This window comes from Spodoptera frugiperda, chromosome 22 (genome assembly GCF_023101765.2).
Source record: "Spodoptera frugiperda isolate SF20-4 chromosome 22, AGI-APGP_CSIRO_Sfru_2.0, whole genome shotgun sequence".
NCBI classification, from domain to species: domain Eukaryota; kingdom Metazoa; phylum Arthropoda; class Insecta; order Lepidoptera; family Noctuidae; genus Spodoptera; species Spodoptera frugiperda.
Window position 1 is genome coordinate 6,540,812 of NC_064233.1, and position 13,795 is coordinate 6,554,606.

General features: G+C 38.6%; 1 protein-coding gene across 2 annotated transcripts in view; it reads right to left on the reverse strand.

Annotated features, from left to right (window-relative positions):
* Window positions 1-8,524: 8,524 nt before the first annotated feature.
* The window catches only part of LOC118279825 (uncharacterized), a 54,781-nt gene continuing 49,510 nt past the window's right edge, over window positions 8,525-13,795 (reverse strand). For both annotated transcript variants that reach the window (XM_050702610.1, XM_050702611.1), the window contains 2 exons: window positions 11,915-12,008; window positions 8,525-11,118 (listed from right to left, as the gene is read on the reverse strand). In XM_050702610.1, coding sequence (XP_050558567.1) covers window positions 11,011-11,118; window positions 11,915-12,008 — 202 coding nt within the window. In that variant the 3' untranslated portion in view covers window positions 8,525-11,010. The remainder of the gene's footprint in view (window positions 11,119-11,914; window positions 12,009-13,795) is intronic.

The window sequence follows — 13,795 nt, forward strand, 5'->3', positions numbered from 1 at the left end:
ACCCAAACCTAACCCAAACCTAACCCAAACCTAACCCAAACCTAACCTAACCCAAACCTAACCCAAACCTAACCCAAACCTAACCCAAACCTAACCCAAACCTAACCCAAACCTAACCCAAACCTAACCCAAACCTAACCCAAACCTAACCCAAACCTAACCCAAACCTAACCCAAACCTAACCCAAACCTAACCCAAACCTAACCCAAACCTAACCCAAACCTAACCCAAACCTAACCCAAACCTAACCCAAACCTAACCCAAACCTAACCCAAACCTAACCCAAACCTAACCCAAACCTAACCCAAACCTAACCCAAACCTAACCCAAACCTAACGCAAACCTAACGGCATAACGTAAAGGCGGCAAATATTGTTTTGCCTGGAGCGGCAAACAGCTGGATCGGGTCCTGAATATGCCTGCGAAGTGTAGGATTGTGATAAAACCTCCTGTAATATCTTAGTCTATGCCGGCTCAAGGTCTTTCTGTGTTTTTTGAGTGGGGAAAATCATCCAATGAATTCTCCCGCCTTGGGCGAGGCGAGAGGGAGTGTTAGACTCACAGTAGACTCTTACTGACTAAAACCCACTCCGTTCCTTCTCCTGCTTTTTGAGCCGGAGCCGGGGATCAGGCATCAGCCCTACTGGGCCCCATCTGTGGTGGTCTGAATACATGGCTCTCCCACACTTATATTTTTTTTGGCCTGTTAGCGTAATAGTTTTTGATGACTAGGTCAGATGGCTCTTTGAAGTGCACGCACAACGCGACGCGCCGCACACACGGGAAGTTCATGATCTAGCAGTGGGTTGTCACGGGCAGTTGAAGATGATTGAAGACGACTATAATTTAAACTTTGTTATCAATAAGTTGGTACTCTAATAATACTTACGATTTGGGACTCGAACCCAAAAATACGGTCAGATTTAGATGATGCCTGCTTCGTTGGTCGAGTGATCGCAAGTGCGATTGCCGGACAAGGGGTCTCGGGTTCAATTCCCGGGTCGGTCAAAGTGTGACTGGACTTTTTTCGAAAATTTCTCAGTGGTAGCACGGAGTCTAGAATTGTCTCCAGTGTATGGTAATAGGCTCATCCCCTATTACCCTTATACCACAAATGGTGAAAAGTAGGCGTATAATAATGTACAGCGGCATCACGTGTCGTAATGAGCACCTCTGCCTACCTAACCTTGCTTTTGTTTTTCTTTTTATTTAAATTATAGGTATTTCAGCCATGATTCTCCTTCCACTCCTCTCTGTGTAAAGCTTTTTACAGCCAATCCTTGTCATAGATGTCGAGTTCGTCCCGCCATCTCCTTCTGGGCCTGCCGCGACGTCTGTGGACGTTGAGTGGGCTCCACTCAGTAGTGAGTTTTGCCCACCGCTCGTCCGACATGCGGCAGACGTGACCAGCCCAGTTCCACTTCAAGCTGGCGGCTTTATAAATAAAATAAAATTAAATTAAATATGTGTTTATTTCAGACATAAAAATCCATAGAGTGTTAGTAAAAATAAAATCTTATTGCCTAGTGTTAGTAACAATTAACCTACTCACAATTTTTTTAACTATCGGAGAGGTGAAGCTCTCCGCTACGGTTCTCAGGATGCTGTTGTGACTGTCTCTGTTTTTTTGCGTATAATCGCATAGAACCCATCGGTACGGGCTTGCGCAAACATTCTCGACACGCTGCAGTAACGACACAGTTTCAACAACATCCTGAAAGCATTATTATATTGGACGCGCAAGGCGTCCAGCGATCTCTTAGTATAACCAACCCACAGACCGCCCGTGTACAGACTTTGGCAGTAAGCCTTGAAGAGTGTTATTTTCACTTCGTCTGTACACCGTCTGTACAAATCTACGGGTCAACATATTACTCCGGACCGTCAGAACCCTGCGTTCCCTCTCAATGTCCACATCATCTCTGAGATCAACGGCAAGAAAATGTCCAATGTATTTAAAAGTTGAAACCCTATTGATAGATGACACGTTCAATAACAGTTCAGGTCCCTCACGACGTTTGCCGCTGACCTCAAAGACCATGTATTCACATTTTTTACATTGTACTTTAATCCGTGTACGGCAGCGTAGGCCTCGCATGTTTTGAGCAGTTCTCCGATTGCTCCCGCAGACGGACCCAACAAAACCATGTCGTCTGCATAGCTGATGTTGTTTATTCTAACCCCATCAACACTGCATCCCACACGAATGCTGCTAAGTGCGACGAGCAGGTCATCGACGTAGAGGTTGAAGAGCCTGGGAGATGTCAGACCACCCTGTCTCACACCGCACTCCAACCTATACGGCTCAGAGACTGCATCATCCCACTTCACCTGATTGACTTGGTTGCCGTACCAGTACTGGAATAGCCCACATATTTCCGCGGGTATACCCCTGTCTTCCATCTTTCTCCATAGCACATCGTATGAGACAAGATCAAAAGCCTTGGAGAGATCAAGGAAACAGGCGTACACCGGCGTACCACGATCTTTATAGTATTGAACGGTGTGCTTGAGGCTTAAAATGGCACTTTCAGTAGATAGTCCGGGACGAAACCCGAACTGTGTATCATGAAGATGTATATATTTACTTAAGCATGAATCAAGCACACCATCCAACAACTTTGCCATTACAGTCGCAAGCGAAATGACGTTTCAATGATTTTAGTCGTGGAGCGCAGCGTGGTGTTTCTTTCTTATTCTGTCCGATAGTCGAACTCCTAAGATACTAGTGTGGAAGAGCCATGCTTCGGACCGAATGGGCCGGCTCGACCGGAGTGATACCACGGCCTCACAGAAAACCGAAATGAAACAACAACCGTTGTTTCGTTGTGTGAGTGAAGTTACCGGAGCCTCAATTCCCCCGTTCGCGAACAACCCTAGCCCCCAAAAGGCAGGCAACGCACTTGTACCGCCTCTGGTGTTTCGAGTGTCCATGGGCGGCGGCGATTGCTTACCATCAGATGGGTCTCCTTGTTTACAAAAAAAAATACTGCGCTCCATAGCAAACCTTGAGTTTGGACTTCTGATGTTGTGTCAAAGACCAAGTTTGAGCGCTATAGGTGAGGGTGGGCAGAATACATACGTCCATTAGTTTATTTTTAACTAGCGTTTATTTTAATTCAAAAGGCCGACAACGCACTTGTAACGCCTTTGGTGTCTTGGGTGTCCATGGACGACGGCTATTGCTTACCATCAGGTGATCCGTCAGCTCGTTTACCGGCTTATACCATAAAAAATGAAGTACCAGGGGTTCATAGCATAGTAGATGTAAATAAAACAACTCATATAACCAATGTCATGATCTTTATTGTATAAATATATTACAGCGGATAATTTAACTGTTATTAGTCAATACATAGTATAAAACAAAGTCGCTTTCTCTGTCCCTATGTCCCTTTGTATGCTTAAATCTTTAAAACTACGCAACGGATATTGATGCGGTTTTTTTAATAGATAGAGTGATTCAAGAGGAAGGTTTATATGTATAATACATGCATAATATATCATTATTGCACCCATGCGAAGCTGGGGCGGGTCGCTAGTTGAATAATAAAGGCGAGTTTATTATGTATAATGATTTTATTAATATTTTCATAATATTGGATTTTCATTTACATGGGTTCCAACTAAATTCTAGTGATCTTAAATGGATAGTGGTAGTGGTAGAATTTTATTTATTTCGACTGGTAATAAATTGTACTTTTTATAATGAGTGACAGTTGGCGCCAAAAGTAAAATAAAAATGGCGATATATTTTATGCTTATGATGAAAACAATCAATTTAAATAGGAGATTCAATGAAATAATAAACGATTTATTATTATTTTTATGAATAGTACCGTAAAACCGGGATGAATAGAATTCAAGGGGTGAATTGATACAGAAGAGAGGTGAATAAATGTTGGGAAAATATTCTAACATCTATTCACTCCATTCTTATGTCTATTCACCCTTTAAATTCTATTCATCCCGTTTTATCGTTATAGATTATTATTAAAGCTAGCTTTGCTATACATTTTTTGTTTTAAAAGTACAATTTATTCCCAATCGCAAATATTCAGTGTAAAACATATATATGTATCTATTTATTTTCCCTTTTTATACCATGTGCAACAAATACAGTCACTTATAATTTAGTAAATTCGCTTAAATATAGGTAGTGTTCACGTTGTATTTATAAACTGCATATATTTTGTTCTTTTTCATAAAATAAAAATAAATTAAAAGGCTGAAACAATTGTAAGAAAGGTAATATTTATTTTAGTAGTTTTGTTTTTTATAAAAAAGAGGATTCAATATTTAAAGCATGGCAACATTATGAAAACGTATTAAAATATAAACATTACAATAATTTCGATTCTTTTTTAAATGAGTAGTAATTAAACAATTTTTCTCAATAAAGACTAAAATTATTTAAATATTTTGTCAATTAATAATTAAATGCCTGTTTAAAGTGTATAGGAAGATAACTATAATTAGGTACTAACTATAAAAAAACTAGATAAGTGCAAAATGAAAACCACAGATTTTGTACAAATTAATTATTAAACTACGCATCTATAGTAACTAGTAATATGCATATTATTCAATAATAGTTTGCGAATAGTAGGGGAAAGTGGGGTAAACGCGAACGCGGGGTAAACCCGAACCCAATAGTTTTAATATGTTAGAAAGACATAACCGTATATCACTCGCTGGTAACTCAGAGATCACGCCACCACCAGTGCCAGTCAACGAAACAGGAGTCGCGGACGCACGTACTTTTCAAGGTATGTCAATTTTAATATTTTCAATGTTTTCGATGTAAGTTTATGATAAATTGAACTAGGTGTAGCTCTATTTCTATTGAGAATAGTTATTTAACCTTTACATAGTGGGAAACTTATATACTAAACCATTCAAAGGACAGTGACGCATTTGGTAAAAGTTTTATAACCTAAAGTATTTTTTCCATTTTATTTTTTTCGACCCGGTTGGGTAAAGGCGAACGCTTCATGTCGGGTAATCTCGAACGTTCGGCGTTACTCCTCTCTCCTTTTTTTGTTAGTTCCCTGTTCATTTTTTTTCCAACTAGCCACTGGCAAATAGGGTATAGTGTTTTCCAGTCTATGTTGATTTCTTTGTGGCACTAAACTATGTATACTATTATGTTATCGGGTGATTTTGATAATGCTAAACATCAAATAAATTGTTTCAGATGCCCCGTAATTATAAAAGAAAAACTGAAACTAAATACAGTTTAGAGGATCTCAAAAAGGCTATAGTCGATGTTCAAACCAAGAAACTCAGCATTGGCAGAGCAGCAAATACTAGTGTTCCAAAAACTACAAAATGTTAGTACGTGATTACCCCACTTGGTGTTCGGCTTTACCCGACATCAGTTGGGTAAAACCGAACACTAAGGGTTTTGTTTTTCGGTCATTTTGTTATATTTTATTTAAAAAAATAATGATGTTGATTAGTAATACGTTAGCTAGATAAGTAAAGTTTATAATTCAATAATTAAAAAAACTCTGTGATTTGATTCCACTGTTTTATTTATATTTTCCCTTAGGTGTTCGTGTTTCCCCCACTTTCCCCTACACTTTCATTTTTATATTGGTAGCAGCAGCGCTCTCTGATAAACCTGAACTTTTAGTACGAGTTTGCATTCACACATAACTTCACGCCTGTCTCCCATGGGGGTAGGCAGAGACAAGGGACCGCCAATTGCTACGAATCTTACATACCTCTTTTACTTCATCAATTTTTCATGCATATATTTTGCTTTACGTTAAAAGTAATCGAAACGAAAGCGCGTTCGGCGCTGTGATTGGCCGGTCGAATAACCAACCAATCAAAGGACCGAACGCGCTCTCGTTTCGATTTCGTTCAACGTAAAGAAAACTCGTACTAAGGGTACTGATTGGCTGGCTCGAATAAACCAACCAATCAGAGTGCCGAACGTCATAACGTCCATCGCTTAACAAATTTCCTAGGCACACTGTATTATTTCTCAGTCTGTGCTAAAAGTAGCTCTACTCGCAAACTATCAAAGAAACGGAACTAATATCTAATAACATTCAGAAATCAACAAATCGAGCACTCTTACTTACATAACACAACAAAACATACTTTTATAACATTATTATTATAACTTTTTCATTACCATTTCAGTTCTTCTAACATTCGAACTTAAATTCACAAAATCTTAAAAAAATGTCCCACATTTTGACATAAATAACACAATATTTCTTGTCCACAGTCCACAGGCCTGCATCGTAAGCATCGTACGCATTCCGTATGACGTCATCAGTACGCATCGCATGTAGGCATTGCCGATGATGCGGTCCGTACGATGCGGATCAGTGGACGCAGTTGTATGAGTTTCTATACAAGACAAACTAAACTCCGTTGCGTGCGATGCGTACCTTATACCGTTTTCGTTTAGCAAGAAGTATTTTTATCCAATCACTGTTGCTGACAAAATATGAACGTCCAATGGTGTGATACTAGCTAACTTCTCATTGGACGAAGAACGAGATCCACAGTAACGCCACCTGGTGGCCAAAAATACGGTAGTCTCTTTTCTAACGACACAGGTGGTGTAGTGGCTTGCATTAGTGTTTTTTTTTTGAAGAATCGCCCATCATTATATTTATACGGTCCCAATTTCAATGTATAACATTTCATTTCTTGTTTAAAAAAAATCACCACAGCCAAATCGACTAATTTCCGACTTTAAAAGCTTAAAAAGCATAAAAATGTTCTTTAATTTACTTCAATTGCCAGTGAAAAAATATTTAACTTTATACATATCAAAATAGCGTTTTTTTTTCTTTTCAAATATAATACATAAATATACCTAAAATACATATTTATTATACACGTCTATCTATTTCATTTCTACTTGTGTTTTTATACAGTATAAATCACTACATAGTATAAAACAAAGTCGCTTTCTCTGTCCCTATGTCCCTTTGTATGCTTAAATCTTTAAAACTACATAACGGATTTTGATGCGGTTTTTTTAATAGATAAAGTGATTCAAGAGGAAGGTTTATATGTATAATACATGCATAATATATCACCATTGCATCCATGCGAAGCTGGGGCAGGTCGCTAGTTTTTTATATTACTTATTGCTATTTATCTGGTGTTTTTTTGTTTCGTGTAATGTGCAGAGGCAAATAAAAAAAGCTAAAGTATGGAGACTGAAATTTAATTTATAATTAATTAAGTTATATGGCAAATGTCCGTTTTCAACAACCTCTCCTATATTTTATGGGACCCCTAAGCTAAGTTAGGTAACGACATTTTGAATTTCACCCATCTCAAGGTTAAGTTACTCTCCGCGCGCCTCAAAGAGCTATCAGACCACCACAGATGGGGCCCAGTAGGGCTGATGCCTGATCCGGAGCTGCGGACTAGGTACCTAACAGATTTACCGGGACTCCAGTTCGAAAAGCAGGAGTAGGAACGGGGTGGTTTTTAGTCAGTAAGAGTCGAACACTCCCTCTCACCTTGCCCAAGGCGGGAGAAGTCATTGGATGATTTTTCCCCCCTCAAAACAAGTAACTCTTACTTAATAGATGGTTGGTGAAAACAGGCATTACTCACTTTACTATTCGAAGAGGAGTTGGCTGTGCGACGCTTGACACGTAGGTTGTTGAGCTGTTTATGACTATGGGCCCTTGCTTGACTCGAAAATAGTCGAGTTACCTCGTCAATTAGTCACGGTTTACTCACGTAAATTAATTGAGAAAAGCTCTACTAGTTTCGAGTCACAGAGGGACTCTTCATCATATAATGTAATTAATTTTGAAATTGAGCAGTTATGATTATTTTTGAAATAGCTTTTTATAGGATTTTTTTAATTTATTTATTTTTATATTGGAATAAACATTACTATGCTATTTCAAGCTAGTTTTCTTAGGAAAGCGTGCCTGTTGCCCAGAAGAGTAATTTATAGGTAATTTTAATTGATCTAGATAAGACAGACAGAATTGTAAGAGCTTTACTTACTTTTGCTGACAAGGGGGAGGATAAAATATTGGTATATTTGAACGGCTCCTAATGGCTAGTATTTTTTGTAGCTAAGTTGACACCAAGACTATTTATTTCTTAGGCTCAATACAGACGGACTTCATTTCAACTGCCCTTGATAGGGCAGTTTGAATGCAATTGACACGACTGCAATAAGACTGCAAGCCAACAGTCCAGCATTATGTGAACTGCACACCGACTGCAATTCAACTGCAATCGGACTGCATCTTTGATTTGCAGTACTATTGCAGTCGTGTCAACTGCATTAAAACTTCTCTTGAACTGTAATTTGCAGTTGAAATGCATACTGCATTTTGCAAATTGAAATGGTCTAGAGCCTTACACGGAGGTATTTTGTTTATATCATGTCATTCTGAAAAAGAAAGATATCTATCTACTGAACTATTTGGCATGTATAATGCATGTTTCAATTTATCTAAGACCTAGATCAATTAAAACCAACTATGAACTAAAAATAGTGAAAAAAACTGCAAACAGCTTAGTTAATTTACTATATTATTTATAATTTTAATTATTATTACATAATTCGGTAAAATATTTTGTAAAAATGATGTTAAAACTATTAAGATTTTGTTAATTCACTTTTTGGAACAAAAAATATTATCCTTAGAACTTGAGACGGGATATTTACCATGTTTATTTATGTCTATGAGTTTCCGATATTTCGGCACTGTTGCAAGCGCCATGATCACGGATGAACTGGAGTATTGTAAACTCATAGACATAAATAAACATGGTAAATATCCCGTCTCAAGTTCTAATGATAGAGTTAGTGACCATGTCAGTTTAAAAACTTAAAATATTGCCTTTCTTTACTCTGAGAGAATTAAATTGATAATCATATTGAAATGTATCTTTAAAAAGTGATTGTAATTGTAGATTATAGGAAACTTAAGTGAATATCTATCTTGCCAGGCAAAAATCGGTTTTATTTCTCCACACTTAAAGTTGAAAATTAACAAAATCTTAATAACTTTTTTTTATTATTTAATTTAACAATTCGTGGCCTATGTTGATATTATCTGTTTAACAGTGCATTATTATAATTTCAGGCGCCTTATTTATGTACAAAGTTATATAATATTTAGCGAAAATGCGACAATAATATGATGGACATGATTTTAAAATAAATAAATTTACTTGACGAACGTTAAACAATACCTATTTATTTAGGTGTCATATTAACGACTAATAAACCTATTAATATTATAAATGCGAAAGTTTTGTTACTCCTTCACGCAAAAACTGCTGAAGGGATTGGGATGAAATTTGGAACAGGGGTAGATTATGGTCTAGAATAACACATAGGATACTTTTTATCCCATAGTACTATTGTTAGGACCAGAGGGCTTAGTATGAGATCGAAACGGGAAAGAGAAAGCGGCGGTCTGATAGGTTGTTTCATTGGCACCGGCCAATCAGTAGCACCCTTAGTACGAGTTTGCTTTACGTTTTAAAGTAAACGAAACGAGAGCGCGTTCGGCGCTTTATAAAACAGTTTCGTTCAATGTAAAGCAAACGCGAGTTTGTTTTCATACAATTCTGTACCCTTAGTTCATAAAGTAAAGAATAATTCAATCATTCACCAGGAATGTCGAATAATAATAATTTATAGTAACATCATAAATAGGATGGATTTTATGGTATATTTTAATTTATTAAATTAGTCGCTAATACGGAAACACCCAAACAAACGAAACAAAGATAACGCTTCTCTAAATAAAAATTCCTTATTTACAATTTTAATCAAAATTCATTAAAAAAAAAAAACAAAAAAACAGCAACTTTACATTTCCTTTCTATTCTCTGCAACTAAGAAACATTTTAAACTAAAAACTAAAAAAAAAAAACAAAAAAATTAAAACTAAAATTGTAAATAAAAGAATTTAGAAGCGAGTGAAAAAAAAATAAAATAAAAAAAAAGTATTGAAATAAGGTAAAAACAATAATTTATTATGGATTCTCATTACGATTTCATATTCCTACAATTGAGTATCATAATTTCATTTTTTTTTTTCGTTACATACAAATACATATTTTTCATACAAAACTCATATTTTTCAAAACAAATCGGACTTTGATTATAAATTGAACATTGTCTACTACATTTCATGTATTCAAATTTCCGGGCGTCGGGGATCGCGCGACGATCTCCGGCCACCGGCAGTTCTGGTCGGGCGGCAAGCAAGGGTAGCTCACCGCCCGAACAGAACCAGACCCGTGCGTACTCAAAGAGCCGTCAGATCATCACAGATAAGGCCCAGTAGGGCTGATGCCTGAAACGGAGTTATGGACTACCTAGCGGTTTTACCGGAGTTCCAGCTCGAAAAGCAGGAATAGGAACGGGGTGGTTTTTAGTCAGTAAGTTTGACACTCCCTCTCGCGTCCAGGGCGCAATTTCTATAGCCCGCATCAGTTCGACTCAAATTCTATAGCCTACTAGGGTAACTTTGACCCAACTTCTATAACCAACCGGAATCCAGAACAAAGCGTACATTAGTTTTTCAGTCATCTAAATCATCAATGTTACCCTATAGAGTCAAAGAAACCCATTCACAATTCTTAAAATTTTGCAAACGCTACCCAGACATAGTAAAGACATGGGTAAAAGCCAGTTTTCCCATGAAATTAGTAATTTTTCAGTGAAATAACAATTAATTAATTATACAGCCACTAGCAAACCTGCCAAACTCCGTTTCGCCACCAATTACTTTCCCTACTTTTAGAATTTTAGCTGAATTTTCTTTACTATAAACCTCACGGAGCCCGAGACCTTTCCAACGAATGCAAAACCGTGGAAATTGGTTCGTGCGTTCTGGAGTTATAGCGTCAGGAAGGAAAACCCGACTTATTTTTATATTATAGATTTTGGAGGGCTTTATCTCTCAATCGCCATACATATAAGTGCAGTAGACAATGTTCATCTAATATAATAGTGATAGGATAGTACTTCTAGCGTGGGAATCAGCTCCCTTCGACGATGGAGTCATCAGATCGCTCCAGGCTCATGCAGTCACCTTTGGGAGCCACCTTCGAAGGCTTCGCCGTCTTGCCTACGAAGATTTCCACCTCCTGCAAATAGGGAAAGATTTTGAATTAATTAAAAATGCTTATATATACTAATATACTAATATTATAAAGCTGAAGAGTTTGTTTGTTTGAACGCGCTAATCTCCGGAACTACTGGTCCGATTTGAATAATTATTTTTGTGTTGGGTAGTGCATTTATCGAGTGAGGCTATAGGCTATAAAACTTCACGCTATGACCAATAGGAGCCAAGCAGAGCGGGTGAAACCGCGCGGAAGTAGCTAGTTGTTTAATAAATCTAGTTTTATCTTCTAAAAAATAAAAACAAAACGTGTCGAAAAGTATTGTGTATTGAGCCATGCTTCGGCACGAATGGGCCGGCTCGACCGGAGTGATACCACGGCCTCACAGAAAACCGACGTGAAACAACGCTTGCGTTATGTTATTGAGGTTACCGGAGGCCCAATTAACCCCCTTCCCAATCCCCGATTCCCCAACAACCCTTAAATTAATAACCGCCAAAAACCGGCAACGTACTTGTAACGCCTCTGGTATTCCAAGTGTCCCTAGGCGGTGGCTATTGCTTACCATCATGATGATCCGTCTGCCATTGATCGTCCCACTGCAGGGCAAAGGCCTCCCTACCTTCCTTCTACTGCTCTCTGTGTAAAGCTTTTTGCGGTCAATCCTTGTCATAGATGTCGAGTTCGTCCCGCCTTCTCCTTTTGGGCCTGCCGCGACGTCTGTGGACGTTGAGCGGGCTCCACTCAGTAGTGAGTTTTGCCCACAGCTCGTCCGACTTATACAATTAAAAATAAAACATATGTAATCCCTACATACCTGACTGCCTTCGATCCCCATGTCACTGTGCGCCTCATGACTGGTCCCGGGCGCGGCGGTGCGCTGCGCCAGCTGTCTCTCGCGGGCTACGCGTCTGCAAACATAAGGATTCATATTTTTAAATCAATTAAATTCAGAGTATACATGTCCACTGGACATGTTCAGACTCCAATACCAGTTCGATTATACAACGTGTAACAAAAAGGGGGTATAAATATCAATTGCACGGTTTCTAGATAACATAACAAACGATACGGGAAGGTTTTTTTAAAGTCATGTTTTCATGGTACCAACTACCAAGTTATGAATTTTTCAAATCGCGCCGGTGCGCGAATCAAAATTAGTTAGACAGGTACCAGGCGATCAGATTGCCAGAAGAAATGTTTCGTAATATTAGCGAGTGATCCCTGTAGTGTTGTGACACGTTTATATGATTTGAAATCAAGAACTATGCGATACCAAGTATTTGGTACAAATTTTTTTTTAAAACGTATTTTAAGCTGAAACTTTGTGTAGAGATTCTATTCAACCTGTATTCATCAGGGCTTCTTGATGTATATGGGTATTTTGTTACACGTTATACACTCACCGGCACGGAAACTTGGCCACGTAAGAATTTGACGATATTTCTAAATTAGAACTTATATTGACACTAAATTAAAGGTAGATAAGACTATTGACTGTTTTTCATGATTTTAAACGTCAGTTTTCACAAGTACACTACACCGAAAATACTGTTTTTAAAAAAAACACAGTTTTACAGAAAACGAAGAACAACAACACTATCAGTTTCAATACACTATTGAATTAAAAGTAACTGTATTTTTGTTGTGTTTTTAATATCGGGTGTTCCCTCCTCTAACTCTAATAACCGCCTGCATGCGCTCTGGCATGCTTTGGATGATGTTCCGGATATCCACTTGCTGTATGCTATCCCAAGCGACCAGTGCTGCACTGCGAAGCTGATTTAGAGTATCGGGGCGGTTGGAGTTCGTCTTAATTTTTCTTTTAAGCATGTCCCAGATATGCTCTATTGGATTTAAGTCCGGGCTACGAGCTGGCCACTGTAATTTTCTAATACCGACCTCCTCAAGGTATTCCTCGACACAATGTGCAACGTGCGGACGAGCGTTATCATGCATTAGGAGAAATTCGTTTTCTCCTATGAAGCCTGTGTAAGGCAAAACATGTTCCTGAAGGATTTCTTCAATGTATCGGGCTGCAGTCAAGCGGTTGTCGACGATAACCAGCTCTGTGCGAGCGTCGGAACTTATTCCTCCCCAAACCATTATTGAGCCGCCATGAAAACTCTCAGTTTGTGTGGTGGTAATTGGTAAAAATCGCTCTCCTCTTCTTCTCCACACTCTTTCTCGACCGTCTGGAGCACGCAAAGCGATTCTACACTCGTCAGTAAACAGTACTTTAGCCCATTGCTCGTGGGTCCAGTTCACGTGTTCTCTAGCAAATTGAAGTCGGGCTACTCGGTGCTGTCTGAGAAGTAGTGGGCCACGTGCTGGTCTACGGGCTTTTAAATTTACTTCCTCCATTCGTCTTCTCACTGTACGCTCGCTAACATTGACACCCCTCGTGATTTGGAGCCTGTGGCGTATCTCAACCGCTGTAAGGTAGCGATTTCTTAGAATTGCTAACGTTATAAAACGGTCGTCCTGGACAGATGTGCATCTGACGCCGCCACTTCCTGGCCTACGTGAGTAGCGACCTGTCTCCTGATATCGTTTTAGTGCATACTGCATCGAAGAACGTGGTACATTAAGTACTGTAGCGACTTCACGCTGTGTTAACCCTTGGTCGATTAGTGCTACGGCTTGTGCAACCTGTGCTGGTGTTAGTGGCATTTTTATTGGTTTTAAAACACGGCTA